Source organism: Copadichromis virginalis, linkage group LG2 (genome assembly GCF_057382275.1).
Source record: "Copadichromis virginalis isolate Kocher_CV1m ecotype Utaka linkage group LG2, C_Virginalis_male_GT1.1, whole genome shotgun sequence".
In the NCBI taxonomy this organism is placed as follows: Eukaryota; Metazoa; Chordata; class Actinopteri; order Cichliformes; family Cichlidae; genus Copadichromis; species Copadichromis virginalis.
Genome location: NC_140619.1, coordinates 23,253,493 through 23,273,065, shown reverse-complemented (window position 1 = coordinate 23,273,065; position 19,573 = coordinate 23,253,493). Strand labels below are relative to the sequence as shown.

Here is a 19,573-nt window from a genome sequence, read left to right as displayed (position 1 = left end):
ATCTTAAAAACAAAACAACAACAAAAAAACAACTTGAAACAATTATCTTCTGTTCCAGGAAATTTCCACTGTGTTCTGACATTTTTTAAAGCTGAACTAATCAATATTCTTTAGATATGAAAGAAATGATTCAGTGACTCTGTGTTCCTGTCAAAGGGGTCACTTTTAGTAAGGAAGCCACACATAACTCCCCTCAGCTCCACAGTGTGTTTTAGCATATTTTGTTTATCTTATGACTTTGCAACTTTTTAATGTTTTGGTTCACAAAACTACACTCATCATTTCTGGCTCGAACAGGCAATGGATAGAGCTCTGAGAAGTCGTTATGTACAACATGCTGCTTTACCTTCATATTCAGGGGTCACCATCTTGGCTAGAAGGTCCAATTATCAGTCATCAGATGAAGAATATGTGATGCCAGTGCTAGCTAATTAGCTTAGAGCAGCATTTTTTGTGGCATTGATGTCACGCTACAGTCATAGCAGGTAAAAAACAGCGCAAACAGAATTGTTGTGAACTTTGTTTTTCCCTTTAAGGACTGGGACCAGGCTTGTGACCATTCACAGTCATGCAGTGGCTGTCTTCAAACCAACTCTGACGCATCAACACGCTGATAAAACAACAATCAGGCAGAATCAGTCTGCCATCAGTCTCCTATTAGTTTGCAAATGAATGGGGACATGTTGGTCATGACTGTTTGTGATAATATGCTGATTAACTGTGAAAACACTATTGCAAAAATCTCATCTGCATACACAGAAATTCACATGAACTACTTACTTTCAGAGTCCAGCCAGAACATCAAACAGAAAATCAGAAACGTATCCACAAATAGTGACATAGTTGCTGCAGAGATTTAACTACAAAATGGCATAGCTAGCTTTCATATGGGAATATAATCAGAATATAATCAGAATACAACCAGTTGGCGATTACCTGAGTCAGTTCCCCTATTCCAAGGAGATGCGTCACAGACATTTAGAAATTGACATCCTGAGTCAGGCTGCAACCAGGTCATGCGTTCAAAAGTGTCGCCCAGAGGTTGAGGGTGTTGCACACTCGCAGTCGGTTGCCGAACACAAAAACAGTCCTGTTTTTACTCTAGTGTGTCTGGGTCATTTCATGTGTTGTGCCGTTATTTGGTATTTATTTATGTTAAAATGTCATCTTCACTATTTCATAATAAATATGTTGTCAGAGGATAAAGTTTTGCAGCACGGTCAGTTCCATTAAGTGCAGAATTTGCCGTGTTAGATTGGTCACAACAGTGTCGAAATTACAGCACGCTGCTAGCAATTACTCGTTCTTTTACCTAGTAAAATTACACAGCAGTTACATAGTGTACTTCATGGAAACATACTAGTGGTAATATTCAAAGTGAGACAGCAATAAAGGACAAAGTTAGCAACTAGGAGGTTTACACATAACATTTATCTGCTAAAAAGTCAGATATTTCCCTTATGGGGGAAAAAAGAGAGCTGAGTCAACTATGAACTTGGATTCAACCAATGACTCCATTTTTTCTATATCCTTGTGTGGTTAAAGAGATGAAATGTTAAAGACAAAATTAAGGAACAGAATCTGCTTATAAGACTCTATGTTGTCATGCTATTTAATGCTTTCTACTGTTTTATAGTCTACTATATTTAAACCGCTTAGTTCTGTCATTGATTGGAAATGCAATAAGTAGGTTTTGTCTCCATGAAGTCCTTGGAGGCCAGTGTGAGATGAAATTATATACACAGCGCATAAACATGTTGTGACTTAATGATGCAGAATAAAAAATAAAAATCATTCGTAAATGGCACACATGCGCTGGAGATGGCAGGTAGAAATGCTAAAAAAAATGGCTTATTGTCACAGATGCTAAGTGAAAGCAATCGAGTGAGATTGGTGTAGTAAGAGGTGAGGGCTGAGTAGTGGAGTATTATTGAATCAAAGGCCTATTCTCGGTATGAAGATGAGGCGGGGATGAAGGTTGCTCCTCATCCATAACAGATGATTCATAGGCTGCCCTGACCTTTAATACCTGGACTTACCTCTTTTCCTTTCTCTGCTGCAGAACTCCACTGCATGGAGAGTTCAAGTATATGCTGTTAATAGCAAACAGCGCTGGCAAAGCTTGCGTCCCAGAGCACTCTGCAAATACAAGTGCGCATGTATGCACATGCGGGCATGTGCACGTGTGTTTGAAGTGTGGATGCTCATTTATAAAGCACATTTGCAGAAGCATCAAATGTCAAAAGTTCACTGCGGCACCCTGCTCACATCTAATGTGACAAATAACTTCTTCCTCCAGTTGCATTGTTCTAATCCCTTTAGTGGGCTCTGGAATGGAAATATAATTACATTTCTGTGGTGCAGTGCCTTTGATAAGACAGCCACTTGCTGAGCTGAATGTCTAACTGAGTTGGATGCCTCTCCCAAGCCCTCTCCTCTCTCCACTCTACTTCTCTCCCCTTACTCATCTCCCCTCTTCCTTTCTCTCCTTTAGGTTTTCTCGTTTTCCCTTTTCATTCTCTCACCCCCCGCTCGCTTCTCTCTGTCATCTCCAAAAGCTCATTCTGTCTCTCTCTCACCCGCCTAGGTATTGCTGTGGATAAAGGAGGAGTTGTCTACTTCGTTGATGGCACCACCATTCAGAAGATTAATGAGAGGGGTTTGCTCTCCACTGTGATTGGTTCAAACGGACTGATGTCGACGCAGCCGCTAAGCTGCGATTCACGCATGGACATCGGCCAGGTGAGTTAATAATGCGGCAGAGTTTCGATGACCAGCGGAAAGCAGATTTGCTGTGAATGCTGTTGTTTTAATAATCTGTAGAAAAATAAGCCTGCTTATTAAACAGCAGTATACACTGCAAAGCTTCTTCTACTGAGAACCTTTATCATTTCTTCAAGGTATGTGTGCTTGTGTGTGAAGGAGAGACCAAAGACTGCATAGGTTTGATCTGGCAGCCTTCAGATCACACTGCTAACTTATATCAAGCCTATTAGAGCAAAGGATGAATTATAGATGAGCTACTGGCTCTATAGAGGGATCTCTGCCCACACATAGGGATGTGAGCGCCTGTGTATGTGTGTGTGAATATCAATGTTCAAGCCAGGTGAATTCCCAGAGGGGATATTATGTGTCGTTAAAGGGGCCCGTGCTGCCTCCTGGCTCTTCTCGTTGTTTGTTACTCATTGTTCAGATCATGTCAAATTCATTCTTCGTTGAATTAAAAAACAAAACAAAAAAACAATGTGTGACCTCAATGTGTCATCTTTGCTCATCATCTCTTGGCTGTTGTAGCACTTTGTCTACATTCAACTTAGCTTTCTCCTGAAAGTACAAGCTACCAAGCTAGGCTATCATTTCTGAACTTCTCAGTTTGATAGTTTAGCTCACTAAATCTGCAAGGATACAGATTATTAATACTGGAAATGATTGCTCTTCCTTGTCCTTTATGTTAATGCTATTCCAGCACTGCAGAGTCATCTGCCACTCACCTACACAGCTCAAAAAATTCATTACAGACAGCTAACATTAGCGAGGCACGCTAATGTTAGCTGTCTGTAATGAATGGGTTTTATTGTGTTGATTACAAAAAACGGGAAGGGGATGAGTACACAGAGCTACGTCACTGTGTGTTTTAAACCAAAAAGAACTGCTGAACTCCTTGATGGTGTCAAATAAGGCCTAACAATGTTATCTCCCCAGCTGGTTTCAGGTATAGTCAAGTACTCCAAAGTGCAGTTTTGACATCCTCAAGGGTGTCTCCCGCTTTAGCCCTGTGACACCTGCTTTCAGGCTCTGCCTCATACTGTCACGCTGCTCACAGTAATGTCAGGCCAAATAAGAGAAAGCCTCAAAGCCTCTCTTTTCTGGAAAAAAAAAGGCGTAAACAGGCTTTCTCTGCACACAGGACAACATCTGAATATGAGGCTTTTTTTGCATTTCAGCCACAAGCACAAAAGACATTTTTCAGTGCAGTTCTGTGTAGTTCAATAGTTTCAAAATAACATAATTCAATAAATAATTGAAAAAGAAGGGGAGGCGTTGAAAATGTTTATCTCAAATATTTTCAGAGAATCGGGAGAAATAGAAATGGGACAAAATCAAAAACTGAGTGGCCGTGATCTTTGGGTTTCCAGGCAGTACGCTAAAAAACACAAATGTGATTTGGGAGAAGAATTCACAGCTCAGGAACAGTTTTTGTTGCTGCCTCCATGATTCAACTTCCACTGATGTGATGTGACCAATCAGAATCTGAACTTCTAGAGAAGCGAGGGTTCCTCCAATGATTATCATTGTACAGACAAGTGCACATAACATAGGGGCAGCAGGTTTTGAAGCAATGTATGTTGTCATAGTAATGACATTACAACAACAGTGCATTAAAGAAATCCAGGTGCTAGACTAGAGTGCCTGCAGTGTCAAATCCAACACCCAAGTGGAAATATGTGGAGTATTCTAAGGCCACAGACTGTTCAGCATGTGAAATCCTATATTCAGCAAGAACAGGTAAACACTTTGCTTTCAAAACTGCAGCAACTGATCTCCAAACAAAGAGAGGTGATGCAACACAGTGGGAAGCATGTCCCTACTGCTGTATCTACTTCACTGATATGTTATAAACAATGTTACACTTTACAACATCTCCCAATGTTTTTAGCAACTAGATACTCTAAAATTAAATAAATAAATGTTGTACCTTTTACCTTTTGTTGATAAGACTTTTTTTCCTGCAGTACTCGTCTCTCATCAGTACGTATGGTGAGCAGTGTATCATAGCAACACACTAAATCCATCTCCTACCATTGGTGCTTATAAGCAGAGATACTGCATTGCTCAAATCTCTGGTAATAATATTGGCTTTCTGTTTAAGAGATGTGGAAATGCAAGCTGAAGCTCTCTTAATATATACAAATGAAAAACACAAAGAACTTTAAAAATAAATGTGGATTTCAGCTCTGTGTGCAGGTCAGCTTCTCGAAGCAATCGCCTGCCGTCACAGCAAAGTTCAACATCGTGTGCAGCAGGGATTTGATGCATGGGACACCGTGAGTCCTGCTTGATGAATCTCTCTATCTTTAAAAATGGAATTTCAGAGTCAACCTTCTAGTCTCTCATTTGACAGGGCCTATAATTGGACATGTCAGTGGCAATTTAACATGATCCATTTATTTACCAATCCGTCCTCGGAGTCATCAATCACCTCATCCTTCAGACGCACCGCGTCGTCTCTGCAGCGGTCGCGGGCGCCTGCGAGTGAGATGGACAGTCATGTGGGTGGCTGTGCGCTGGTGTAGGTTTGCCTGCCTTTGACCCCCACAGTGTTAGCGGACAGGGTGTGCTATTTGAGCAGGCAGCGATCACGGTTATTGGATGACATTTGGAACAGTGCCGAAGCGAGCCAGTGTGAGTCTTGAATAAACACAGGGAAGGCTCCCTGCCCGCTACTGACCTTTGCATGAGCAGGGAGGGTCAGGAGGCCTAATACTATGTTATTAAGGAGATGTTATTTGTATCACCTGTAACTGGCTCTTGTGGGCAGCTGCCACCAAGGACTTCTTTGCTGTTTTGTTCTCGCTTTTTTTTTCTTCACAGAAATATACAATAAGTGTTTGTCATTCCTCAGGTGCGGCTAGAGTGGCCAACAGACCTGGCCATTAACCCACTGGACAACTCCCTGTACATCCTTGACAACAACATCGTCCTGCAGGTAGAGAAATACGCACGAAACAAAGCAGAGGCTTGCAAGAGAGGGAAATATACGCCTGCTTCTCATTCATTCATCTGCTTTCTTATGAGACATTGGGACTATATGTAGCAGTGGAAGAGAGGGTAATAACATATTTTTCACAAATTGCAGTGCTGTCACTTTAGGTGAATTTAGAGTGAGTGAGGCTGCTAACATAAAAGAAAGCAAAAAAAAGCACCTTGTTAAAAAAATAAGATGCTATCACAGATCTCTGCAGGAGTTGTTTTTAAGAAAATGTCACTCAACTTTTTTCTCCGAAATTAATGAATTGCCTGTTTGAGCATGTTCAAAAGTAATGAGTCAGGAGATGAGGCAGGCGATGTTTGATACACCGGATCAAAACCAAAGCAATTCAACAGAGTGGCTGACTCTGTTGAATTGATGTAAGTGTCTGTATTGTGCCTCTCTCTTTTATAACAGATAATACGTTGTGGTGTATTTCCTTAGGTGTCAGAAAGTCTGCAGGTGCGGATTGTAGCAGGACGTCCCATCCACTGCCAGGTTCCAGGTATTGACCATCACTTGGTGAGCCGGGCAGCTGTGCGCGCCACCTTGGAGGCAGCTAAGGCCATCGCCCTGTCCCACCTGGGCACGCTGTACATTGCTGAGACTGATGAGAGGCGAATCAACCGCATCCAGCAGGTCACTAAAAAGACTTTTGAGGGCACCTGTTAATGATGCATTTATCGCAGTTCTCATGTTGCAAATTTATACTGAAGTTGCAAAAGACCATACTTATCCAGAGTGTTAATATACTGCTCAAAAAATGAAAGGAACACTTTGTAATCAGAGTAGAGCATCAAGATGATTAAACTTCTGGGACATTGATCTGGTCAGTTAAGTAGCCGAGGGGGTTGTTAATCAGTTTCAACTGCTTTAGTGTTGATGAAATTAACAACAGGTGCACTAGAGGAGCAACAAATCAGAAATACTTTTAGAGGTGGAGGCCACTGACATTTATTCCCTTCTCTTCTTTTCTGGCTTTTTTTCACTACATTTGTATTTGGCTAGTGTCAGTGTCGCTGCTCATATTCCTCCAGGATGACACATCAATAGGTTTGCTGTGGCTCCCAGCATAGCATCAAGACCATAGAGGAGATTTCAGGAGAGCTGGTCAGGGCTGTAGAAGGTCCTCAACATGTCAGCAAGACCCGAATCTGCTCCTTTGTGAAAAGAGGAACAGGATGGAAAACGACCTCCAGAAGGCCACTGGTGTGAATGTCTCTGACCAAAACATCAGAAACAGACTTGGTCCTTTAGTGAGCCCTGTGCTCACAGTCCAGCACCTTGGACCCTGACTGGCATTTGCCATTGAGTACCAGGATTGGCTGGTCCACCACTGGTGGTCTGTGCTTTTCACAGATGAGAACAGCTTCACCCTGACAGACATGTAAGGGTCTCTACAGACCTCTACAGGCTAGGCATTGGCATCCTCACTGCCATTAGGTGTCAGAATGAAATCCTAGGACCTACTATCAGACCCTGCACTGGTGCAGTGAGTCTTGGGATCCTCCTGGTGCTCAACAATGGCCTCATGTGGCAAGAGTATTCAGGCAGTTCCTGGAGGCTGAAGGAATTGATACCATTGAATGACCCCCTTGCTCGCCTGACCTAAATTGAGTAGAGCACCTCTGAGATATTATGTTTTAGTCCATCTGACACTGCACCTCAGACTGTCGAGGAGCTCGGTGATGCCCTGGCCCAGATATGAGACGAGATCCCCCAGGACACCATCCATCGTTTCATTAGGTGCCCTGATGTTGTCAGGCATGCATACAAGCACGTGGGATCATACAAGCTACAAACTAGAACCATTTGAAATGTAAGCAAAATGGACTAGCCTGCAGCATCATTTTTTCACTTTGATTTTCACGTGTCTTTGAATTCAACCCCTCTGTAGGTTGAGCATTTTCATTTCCATCAAAGGATGTGACATCTTTTCATTCCTAACACATTAACCAGTCCATATCCAGGCTTTTTCCCCATTGATATCTCATGTTTTTGAGCAGTGTATATTCCTCCATATTACCCTGACATTTCAATGCACGCCTCTTGTCTCTTCGCGTGAACGTTTTCCACGTCTCTGATGGAAATAACAACAGGAAAAAAGAAACAGCTCAGCTAGAGCTGACACTGGCAATCCATCTGGCCTTATGACACTAATTTACCTTCACACTTGTTGCATCATGAGTCCCACTGTGAACAGGTTGTTTGCCTAACAGATGCTACGCAGCAAGGTAGTGCGTCGAGTCTGTGTCTAGGACGTAGATGCTCAAAATCAAAGGCATTCAAAAAATAATCAAGAAGTACGGTTTCAGTTTTAGAGAAAAAAGAAGTATATATAGTATATTACTTTTTTCTGTCCATTTGCTCCATTAGGTAGCAGCATGTTGTCACAGCACTGCAGCATTTTGGAACCAACAGCACAAAGGTAGTGCCTGCTGGACTCAATCAATAGCACCTTTGTGGTGTGCAGCAACACGCTGGGTCCATGTGGAGGCAGACAGGAACATATAATACCTCAAATGCCTTTTTATTGGGTACCGACCAGCCATGTTGCAATGGGCAATGAAAAGACCTTTTTTTTTTTTTTTTTTTTTAAACTGCGTTTGTCACACCTATTTTATGTTTGGCATTTTTAGGCTCCTATTTATCAAGCGTCTCAGTTGGACTCAGACAGGAATGGATCCATCCATGTTTGTTAAGGTTTCCACACTTATTCAGCAACAGGTGCCAGACTGACAGTGAATGACACCGCTTTGTAACAACGAGCCGTAAAGTAAAATTAATGATCATTTGTTTAGATGTGTGTGATGACGAGTTGGGATTATCTCAGCAGTTTGTGATGTGCAATCAATCAGTGCATTAAGAAACAAAGAACAGCCAGGCAAATACAATGTGATGCAGGAGAAATTAAATACAGAACACTTCAGGTAAGTTCGCTGCACACAGATACACCTGACATGATGTTTTAAGCTGATTTTAAAAATGATGCGTGAATTAAGTGCTCGGTTTCACTTTCAATGGTTCGCACCAGCTTGTACTGTTTAGCCAGCAAGTCTTTTTTTAGTGTAATAAGCTCTATTAAATGTGAACGTGCCTTGGCCTTCATACTAAGTATTTAGGCGATGACTTGGCACCGCCTGCGGTCTGCGCTCATGGTCCAGGCACGTCTTCCCATCACATAGACTCAGAACATTTGGCCAGGACATCAAGGACCACACATGCATAACCAATATGTGCTTTTTAAAATTTTTATTTTGCATAAGTTGCTGTGTTATTCGTTATATCACACTGGAGCATTAAAATCAAACTCATTACATGCCACATTTGCTCCGTTGTGCCCGTCTTTATCTGCTTTAAATTAAGGGCAATTTGCAACAACTTTTTATTTTCTGTTTATTTTGGACATGTTTAAAGATGAAGCATTTGTTGTACTGTGAAGAGGAAACAAGCTGTTTTTTCCCTGTGTGAGTAGAACAGTTTGCATGGCGAAACGAATTACACCTTACGTTTCAGAACATAATAAGCACGAGATAAAACTTAATCTTGTTCTGAGAAGGCTGAGATGAAGAACAGCACATGATCTGTTTCACCATGTCACTGTTTGTTTACCGAAAGTCAAAATGCAGAAGCATTGTGTGAAAAACCTAAACACACCGCGTGATTCAGTACCCTGTAAAACCGCCTGTGGCAGTAATAAATGGAATTAACTGTTTTCTCGACGACCTTATCAGTCTCTCGCTTCGTTGTGGAGGAATTTTGGCTCTCGCGTCTTTACAGCGTCGCTTCAGTTCATTGAGGTTTGTGGTTCGTTTCTGCACAGCTCTCTTCAGAGCCTGCCACAGCATTTCAGTCAGTTTGAGGTGTAGACTTTGACTGGGCCAAGGCAACGCTTTGGTTCTTTTCTTTGTCAGTGTTTCTGTTGTGCTTTTGATCATCGTTCTGATGCTTTACCCAATTACTGCCAGGCTTTAGGTGTCAGACAGATGGCTTCTAGAATACGTTGGCACTCTACTTTGGGCTCAACGATTGCAAGGTGCAAGACAAGCTCAAATCATCACCCCTCCACCACCGTGCTTGACGGTTGATATGAGGTGTTTGTGCTTATATGTTGAGTTTGGTTTTTGCTAAATTTGCGCTGTGCATCGTGGACAAACAGCTCCAATTTGTTCTTTATTGTCCAAAGGACATTGTTTTGTCTTGCGGTTCGTTCAGATGCAGCTTTTCAAATATGAATCATGCTGCCATCTTATTTTTAGAGAGAAGAGGGTCTCCCCTGACATCCTTCCATACTTTTTCAGTCTATTTCTAATTGTGCTGTCATGAACTTTAACATTTAGCTTGCTGATTTAGGTCTGTGGACTCTAAGATGTAGATTTTGAGTGTTTTTATGGTTTCTCTGAGCAATGCATAGACTGACCTTAGGGCGAATTTGCTGGGACTTCCACTCTTGTGAAGTTTAGCAGCTGTCTTGAATGTTTTCCCTTTGTGACTCTTTCTATCTGATTGATGGGAAACAACGGGTTGTTCTTCCTCCAGACCAGCAAACTGCCAAAGCTTCTGCTTTCATAGAGGTGCTCACACTTGCTGATGATAAATGAACAAAGTGAATTTGATTAGCAGCACATGGCTGCTACTTACCCTCTAATTCTTATTGAAGCTGTGCGTAAACGTGTACTGTTTCCTCACTCACTGCTTCTAAATTTGGCTTAAATTAACACTGACATAATATATTGTGTTGTTATTGTGGTTGTATCTACCTGCTTTTATTATGTCCTGATCCGTAAAACCTTAGATTCGAGTATTTTATAGGTCAAGGTGATGAAATTCTGCTTCTAACCTAAAATTAGGAGTAAGGTTTTCTCTACTCTCAGATGATGGATGAATGGAGATTTTGGAAAGTAGTTTTGTGGGAATTGTGCTTATTTACTTGTTTTTTTTCCCAGACACTGGAAACATGGGGTTTTCTGGGTTTGGCAATGCAAACAAACGAGCTGCAGTAGGGAACGGCTTTATAATAAACACCTCAGATAAACTTTCCCCGTGGAATCATAAAGTTGATAAAAGCAAGTCTTCATCAAACATATCATCTTTGACAATTATCTTCCAACAATGCACGGTCCTCTCGGGCTAGTTAAGCAGCATCTGCCTCCCAAGATTAATCAAAATCAAGCTGTTGTTGCAACAGTTTTCACCTCCATTTGCAGCTCGCCTCCCCATCAGGACAATCAGCTTAATTTGTTTGGAGAGCGAGACTTAATGTTCCAAAGATCTGTCAATCAGTCAGCAAGGGAATAGTGTCATACATCGAAGATGCATAATGCCTTTGTTTGTCTAAACTTCACGGAGAGGCACCAAAGATATCATCGGTGATGTTTTTGGCTAAAGGAACAGCGGATACACGCAAAGTGATATTGTAACTCAGCGCAGGTTTTTATATGAAATGCCATCATTATCTTATTTGCCAGAGAGACGAGACATTACAAAGGCTGTTGTGGAACATTACCTTCTGTTTAACAGTGGCCTCCTGCAGCACGTTGTGACATGTCGCTTTTTGAAAACTCCACAGGTGTCAACCAACGGCGAGATATCGATTATCTCCGGAGCCCCCACGGACTGCGATTGCAAGATAGACCCCAACTGCGACTGCTTCTCTGGTGGGTCACCAGGCACACATACGCACACTTGTTATGTGAGGAGTGCAGGATTAAGTAATGTGAACGTATTAGATTATGCTTAATAGGATTAGAGCGCTACAACACATGCAAAAGCATTTGAGAATTAATTCTGGTGGCATCATATTCGGCCTGCTTCAGAAGTAGTTTTAGAGGAAACAAAAACTGGAGCATTGTGAAGCTCGGAGGATTTGATTTAGTCTGTATATCTTGATATTGAGTGGGTAAATCTGGCTGCCCCGTGCGTCCCTGCTGGACAATAATTTGATTAGCACTTTCCCTCCCCGACTTATTAAAGTCAGCTGGAATCTTAGTGTCTAGGAAGAGCCGCTTCGACTCTCCTTGAAAAACAATAAAAAATATGACAATGACTTTTATATAAATGATGACAATACCCAGGAAAGAAAAGACCGCCTATAACATCAGGCTGGAGAATTAAGAGAACGACTTGACTGTGAGCGTTTGTGTGTTGGCTAAACAGAAAGTGGATGCTTGTGTGTGTGTGGGTCGATGTATTTATATTTGTATTCATAGGAAGGCTTCTTCTTTGTGGAGACCTCCAGCTAAATTCAGTAACAACCAGCTCAGGAGAAACCTTTCAAATCCATTCAAATTACAGCTGGTGAAAGAAAATGCTCACTTCCACACGCCGAATGTTTTAACTGGTTGCTGTATCATGGTTGGGCACCTGAAATGCAATAAAAGGAAGAGGAAAAGGACCCAACAAATAAGCAGATGTTCTTTTGACAGTTAGGCCGTGCTTTCATTGTAAGTGTCAGCGGATGTGATTTTATCATTTAATTCTGCTCATAAAAATCAGTCTCTTTTCTATTCAAAATGGAGGGAAGTGTCTCTCCCATGCCACAAGCCAATGGGCTGTAACCATCCCTATTCCTTGAGTTGTACTTTGCATATTTTCAATCATGTCTCGCTGTTAACAGATGATTACTCTCTTCATAGGCTTTCCGTTTCCATCCCTTCGCCGTAAACACTCACACAGTGTCTTTGAACGCGGACATGTATGCGAGCGCACACCCGCCGATACTAACGGATGCGAGCCCGTGCGCGGTCGCCCACAAAAGCATACACACATAATGCGCATGCTGTCGCGAGGTAAACTGCCACCCTGCTGTCTGCACAGACCCATCAGAGGCCCCAGGCCTACTGCTGACAGCATCTAAAGGGCTTCACCCAGCTGTTATCCTGCTGTGCAACCAAAGACATCTGGATGCATTCAGTCGCCTACTACCACCGTCTGATAAGACCGAGGTCACTATCAAGGTGGTCATATCCACTCCACTGGGAAGTTACCATATCCCAATAGGTCCACGTCCTGAGCCAAACTGATAACCGTTTAAGCGGCACCATGGGATCCTCGTATTTTGCCAACCTGCGTGTGGACTGGTTGTGACTTCTCGCTTTCGCTGGAGAACGAATTGTATTTCTCAGTGTGGTTAGAACTGATGCTGCTTTGAATTATGCTATTTTGTTGATAAAGAGCTTTTCCTGTCCTTACCGAAATGACAAGTTCCCGTTTTTCCTATCAGGAGACGGAGGCTACGCCCGTGATGCTCGTCTCAAAGCCCCGTCCTCTCTGGCAGTGGCTCCCAATGGCACCCTGTATATTGCTGATCTGGGCAATATCCGGATCAGAGCTGTAAGCCCCAACCAGCCCCAGCCCAGCCCAGCCGGACTGGTGGAAATCAGCTCACCTCTGGACCAGGAGCTCTATCTCTTTAGCCAGGTTCTTATCACAATGCCTAATGTGTGTATTTGCATGTAAAATATTTGGATACCAGCGAATTGTCTTTTTAATTCATAATTTATTAGCAAATTTAACAGACTGACTAACTCAAGTGTTTACTTGGATTTGCACATTGCTAAATTAAAACGGATTAAGCCACGCAAGCTCATTTGTACACACAAATTAGTCTGAGATAATTAGTTATTAATTATTGACACACAGTAACTGCTAGTTGGGCCTGTTAGGAAGGTAGATAACTGAACCAGCTAACAAAGCTAGCATTAGCTTTCTAATATGACCCATTTAGAGAAAAATAAAGAATAAATGCGGTAAACTGGCTAAACTTTAATAACTTGGGATGATTTTGAATTGCATTTCACAAAAATAATATTCCTCACTTCCAAGTCTCGTTCTAATAGCTTTGAATGATTGAATGATCAAATAATGTCAGCTAGGTTAGCCTAATCCAATCAGGGTGTTTACTGGCTCAGAGTGGGCTTTTGTGGGTGACTAAGCATGACAGTAAGCATGATAGATGCACACAAGATAGTGAGCCTATTGCCTTATGTTGCAGAAATCTGGCCTTTCCTGTTATTTCTGATCATTTAATAAACAAAACGGTTCATTCTGCCTGAGAAAATGAAACTCTTATTTCAAAAAATTATTTTAAAATTTCATACAGACAACAGTTACATATTACATATTCTAAGCTCTAAAATGAACATGTTTCTTCATCTTTAAATATATAATTTAAAGAAATAAACCCCATAATTTACAGTAGTTATGGTTAATGTGTGTGTACCTGCAAATCACTAGTCTGAGAGTACAGAGTACCTAATAGTTTCTAAATTTACAGGTTTTGTCATTTGCAGAAGCTGAATCCTCAACAGTGTCTCTCTCTCCCTCTGATAGAATGGTTCCCACCTGTACACCAAACACCTGATCACAGGTCACTACCTGTACAACTTCTCTTACGGCACAGACGGCCAGTTGTCGGGTGTGATGAGCCGCGACGGCCGCAGCCTCCAGGTGAGGAGGGATGCTCACGGAGTGCCTCTCTGGCTGGCTCTACCTGGCGGACAGGTGTACTGGCTGTCCCTTAGCAACAGTGGCACGCTGAGGAAGGTGTCCGCCCAAGGCCACGACATCGCCCACATCACTTACCATGGCAACACAGGTCTCCTAGCAACCAAAAGTGATGAGAACAGTTGGACCACTGTGTATGAGTGAGTTTGTGGTTTATTTATAAAGCTTATCTGCTTCTTCTTTCTGTCTGTCCCCGCTCTTTCTCTCTTCTCCTTCCTTCCTTCCTGTTCTCGCTTTGTTGCTTGACTCTGAATGTTTGAGCTTACACTGCATTGCATGAATGTGTATTCATATGACAAGGTTTACGTTAGGGGTATGAAATATGAGTGCCATCTGGTGGTCACTTCTGCATCAACAAAGCTGGAGAAGGCCTGGGGTGGGATTGGGCGGTGTGACTGTTTTTTTCTTTCTTCTTTTTAGTCTTTGCTTAAAGTGACTGATTAGCTGAAGGACGTCTGCTGCAACTCTTTGAACACATGCGTGTTTAGTATTGCACATATAGTACAGGCAGAAAAACACATCTGTCTGAATTATTCACCACTGCCTAGTCGGTCTCTGTCTCAGATTCCACAGCTGGATAATTACACATATAAATCATAGTTGACACTCACTGCGAGCTCATGCTAGCGCACGGGAGCATGCATATGTGTGCCTGCGTGCTTTTTGCGGGCTTGGTTGTGGTCATTTGCCTGCGAGCGATGGATTTCTGCGCGTGTTTGTGCGTGTGTGTGCATTTGTTTGCTTATTGCCTTTGTGTTTATTCTCCAAGGTACAACAGCGAGGGTCGAGTGACCAACATCACCTTACCGACGGCGGAGGTGAGCGGTTTCCATGGCAACCTGGAGCGCTGGTCTCGGGTGGAGGTTGAAGCGTCCAACCGTGAGAACTTTGTCACCAGCACAAACTTGTCTGCCAGCGACACCATTTACATGTTCAGACAAGGTGCAGCATCACAATGAGTTCTGCGCTTTTGCCTTTTAAATTTCTTGCATCTACCCTCAGCTTCTATAACCAGCAACTAGCCACAAGGCTATTTATGAGTCATGTGAAAACGTGGCTGTTATTCTGGTTTAAGTCAGAAACTCTGACCTGCGTTTCTCTCATTCTTCATCGCTGGAGATTCACAGCTTTAAGTAAGCATTTATCCGCTTTTATAAATAGTTTCACATACAGATCTGATGCGACCTCTTTACATAACCGGACGAATGGGCAGCGGGGGGGAGAAAAAATGCTGTTTATTTACACAAAACATGCTACATTTGACTGACTCGTGAAATGCCTTAACAACTGCTGGGGCAAAGCAGAAAAAAAATGGAAAAGAGGGCAGAGATGAGAAGAGGAGAAAATGAGAGTGGAGTGAAGAAGCCACTCATGGGAGCAGTTTCTTCTCATGTCATCCCTTTAATTGCTTTCTTGCAGTTGTCACACTGACAGGACTGCAGGGAGGGAAAATCTGCACCAACTCGCACGCGCTCAGTCACACACGCGCGCACAAACACATGCATGTACGCCACGCTACAGTGTGACAGAGCTGCCAGGGAAAAAAGTTGAAATGACCCACTATTTTTCGAGCACCACCTCTTTCTCCGCCGCCCACAATTTCACCGTGTCCTCGCCTGCCTCTGAGGCAACAATAACCATATGTACAGAATAGGTTTTTTTACGGCGGCGGAGGGAATAGAAGTTACTATTCGGTTTATTAGCCGCGTTAAGTTTTATGGTTAAAATATAGTTTTATGGTTATTTTCACCCCTCTTTTTCTAAATTTTTGTATTGATTGTGTTTTAAACATGAGACAAAGCCATCTTGGCATGTGTGAAAGTGTGTGGAAGCCTGACTCTGAGCAGGGCAGAAATGAAAGAGCAGTTTCTCAGAATGCTTTGCAATGTGTGAAAAGCTGCTATACCCCACCTTCCTCTCCTTCTTTCTCTCTCTGTCCTCTCTTTCTCCTTTCATTGCCCCCCCTCTCTCTCTCACTCTCTCATTATCTGTCTCCTGCGTTCCTCCTTTCTAAAGATGTAATAGCTGATGCAGTACAATGCTAATGTTGCAGAGAGCTTTAAAAAAAACACTCAGCACAGTGATTGAAGCAATTAATTCAAATAAAACGCACACACAAAGAGCCAGACATCGCATTCATGCAGCCCGCTTCTCACAGATTTCCTCTCAAGGCTGATTTTTTTTCTTCTTTTTGACACACAATGACTGATGTTTTCTTCACACTTCTTTTTTCTCATCTGTTGTTGCATATTTGCATCTCTGTGCACTTGTGGTTTTTTTGTGTGTGTGTCTGACCCACCCACGACAAACGGTCGACCCTCGACACCCACCCTCCCCCCCTTCCACATCCCCACAATTCACACTTACGCTTGCACTTTCCCACTCCAGATCACTCTCAGAGCTCATACAGAGTCAGCGCCGACGGGTCATTTCTGGTGACGCTGGCCAGCGGGATGGAGCTATCGCTAAGCACCGAGCCCCTCCTCCCGGGGGGCGTCGGGGGTGGAGTCAGTCCCACGGCCAGCCGCTGCAACATCAGCTTGCCTGGAGACCACGCCCCGAGCCTGATAGAGTGGAGGCAGAGGAAGGAGCAGAGCAAGACTAACTACAGCACTTACGAACGCAGGCTCAGGGTAAAACACTAAATCATCAGCCTGTTATTACGCCAACTGTGATAATATATAAAACACAATCCTGCGGCATCAGTGCTGCACAAAGGCATTGGGAATTAACAAGAGGATGCACGCAACTAGCCGAATATCCCAGAATCCCATATGAATGGATCAAATAAGCAGCCCGGCAACATTTTAGGAGTACGCAGGGTTAAGCTGTGCAATTTGACATTAACCAGGGGGACAAAAAGTGTCACTTTTAAGTGCTAAAAGTTGTGCAATCCGGTAGATTTTGAGCGATTGATGATGTCAGCGGAGGTGATAATAGGTCAAATGACTCGTAACCTGTTAGCTGTACTTTCCACACGCACAGGCTGCAACACCTCTGCAGTGGTGATGAAAGCACAAACAGGAGATTTCCTGAGAAAAGGGCATTTATGTTACGTGCAGCAATTAATTAGCATTCCCCGGGAAACAGTTCTCTCACTTGTTCGCCAGGCAGCTTATTGTTTATAAATGCAGACCAGGGTTTGCTGGAAATGTCACAATTAATTCATCTGGACTAATGAAATCTTTGCTGCTCTCAGACATGCCACTTCATTCATATATTTGCATGTCTGCGGCTTCAATCACCATTTATGATGATTTTAATGCTGTTAAAAAAAAGCTTCTGTTTGTGTTCTTGTCACTAGCTGACATTTTACTGCTTTGCTTTCCAGGCACATAACAGGAACCTGCTGTCCATAGACTTTGATCAAAGCACCAGAGTTGGGAAGATATACGATGACCACAGGAAGTTCACCCTCCACATTCAGTATGACCAGCTGGGCCGGCCTGTCGTGTGGTCACCCAGCAGCAAATACACTGAAGTAAACATCAGTTATTCAGGTGGAGGACTGCTTTCAGCCATCCACCGCGGAGAATGGTCCGAGCAGCTGGAGTACGAGAGCGACAGGGTGACGTCCAGAGCCTGGGTCAACGGCAAGATCTGGAGCTACACGTACGCAGACAGAGTGAGTAGAAAGTTTGAAGCGAACGTGACAGACAGCTTGTGATGAGGTCCTGCTGAGATTTGTTTTCAGGGCTCCTGTCGCCGTTTTCTTCTTGCCTTTGCTGCTTGCAGAAATCTAACACATCTTCTCCACTTACGTTTCCTTCTTGGTGCAGCTCTCCGAAACCGGCGCTGAGATTAAAGGCAAACCAAAAAAAAGCGTCTCAGTTGTGGGAAACGAAAGTAAAGAAGTGAAAGCATATTAAAATCAGTAACAGGTGCTATATTACCAAGTATCTTTTTAATGTGTTTCCCTCAGTTTGAGGGGCTTTCCATTTAGGCTATGAACATCAGTTTGCAGAGCGAATATTAGATCTGCCATAAGTTTAATGGTTGGGCAGACCTTTTAAACTTGGCCTTGTGTCTTCACGACTGCAACAGCGCGCACAGTTGAGAGATGTAAAGGCAGACGGTGTGTTCTTTCTGATCGATTGCATAACTCCAGCATGTTTCAAGGTTCGGCAAATAGATTTTCTCAAAAGAAAACAGCAGTAAAGTCTTTGCAGTAAACACTCGTCGTCTTCTGGCAGATGTTTAGAAGTTATATTCGCTATAAGGAATTTTTCTAGTCAAAGAAACTCAAACAGTGTGTGTGACTAAGCTGAGAGCTACCAGAAGGTATAATTTCCGCTCTTGAAATTAATTGAAATATTTAATGACATGATATTCAGTCTGAAATATATTTAGTGTCAAGGATTTTGGTCTAAGACAAAATTAGAGTGAAAATGAGCTTATATTACAGAACCATCTAGAAATTAATACCACCTTCATGTATTATTAACACATTAATATCATACCTTACAGTTGAATAAAGACATTAAAGAGAACATTGTTTTAGTGCAGCTGAAACTGTGTGAATAGCTACGCAGATTTTTAAGGGGGGGGGGAGCAGCGGTAAACAAAAACGCTGCTGTCTGAAAACCAATTATGGTTTTTCTTTTTTCTCGTTTTGTTTTTTCGACACGTACGTCTGATAATTAAATAGCTTTCAGTGAATAACTGAAGGGGTCTCAAACTAAAACCAAGGTTGCTTTTGAAGAGCCGATTTTTTTTATTTATTGAGGAGAAAGTTTTAACCCAGTGACATTGGAATTTAAAAAGAGAGAGTGCAAAAGACAGAAAACGAGAAAGCCGTGAAACCACAGAGATGCAGTGTGTTGGAACTGTCTGTGAATATCTCTGTGTGTTCTTACAGTCCATCATGCTGCTCCTGCACAGCCAGCGGCGCTACGTCTTTGAATACGACCAAACGGATCGTCTGGTCGCGGTGACCATGCCCAGCATGGTGAAGCACACCCTGCAGTCGCTGCTGTCCATCGGCTACTACAGGAACATATACGCCCCGCCCGACAGCCAAGCCTCCTTCATCCAGGACTACACCCTGGACGGGCGCCTGATGAGGACTCAGTACTTGGGAACTGGGCGCAGAGTCATCTACAGGTGTGGCACATCGCTGTTTTAGCTCCGTACAAAGACATAACACTGATCGTCTTGATGAAGGTGATATAATTAAAGCGCAATCTTAAAATTTAAAAGCCCAATTACGCCAACTCTAGCGGACACTTGAATGCACGCCACACATCCATCCATCCTTGCGAAATCACACCGATTGGACCGATTAAAGGTCACACCTTTTTTTATCGTCGCACTTTGTCA

General features: G+C 42.8%; 1 protein-coding gene across 1 annotated transcript in view; it reads left to right on the top strand.

The window, feature by feature from the left end:
- Window positions 1-19,573, top strand: part of tenm1 (teneurin transmembrane protein 1) — a 201,518-nt gene that overhangs the window by 172,704 nt on the left and 9,241 nt on the right. The window contains exons 23-32 of the mRNA XM_085474337.1: window positions 2,588-2,742; window positions 5,624-5,707; window positions 6,194-6,388; window positions 11,319-11,406; window positions 12,972-13,168; window positions 14,081-14,394; window positions 15,024-15,196; window positions 16,643-16,887; window positions 17,586-17,879; window positions 19,113-19,357. Of these exons, the coding sequence (XP_085330463.1) occupies window positions 2,588-2,742; window positions 5,624-5,707; window positions 6,194-6,388; window positions 11,319-11,406; window positions 12,972-13,168; window positions 14,081-14,394; window positions 15,024-15,196; window positions 16,643-16,887; window positions 17,586-17,879; window positions 19,113-19,357 (1,990 nt within the window). The remainder of the gene's footprint in view (window positions 1-2,587; window positions 2,743-5,623; window positions 5,708-6,193; window positions 6,389-11,318; window positions 11,407-12,971; window positions 13,169-14,080; window positions 14,395-15,023; window positions 15,197-16,642; window positions 16,888-17,585; window positions 17,880-19,112; window positions 19,358-19,573) is intronic.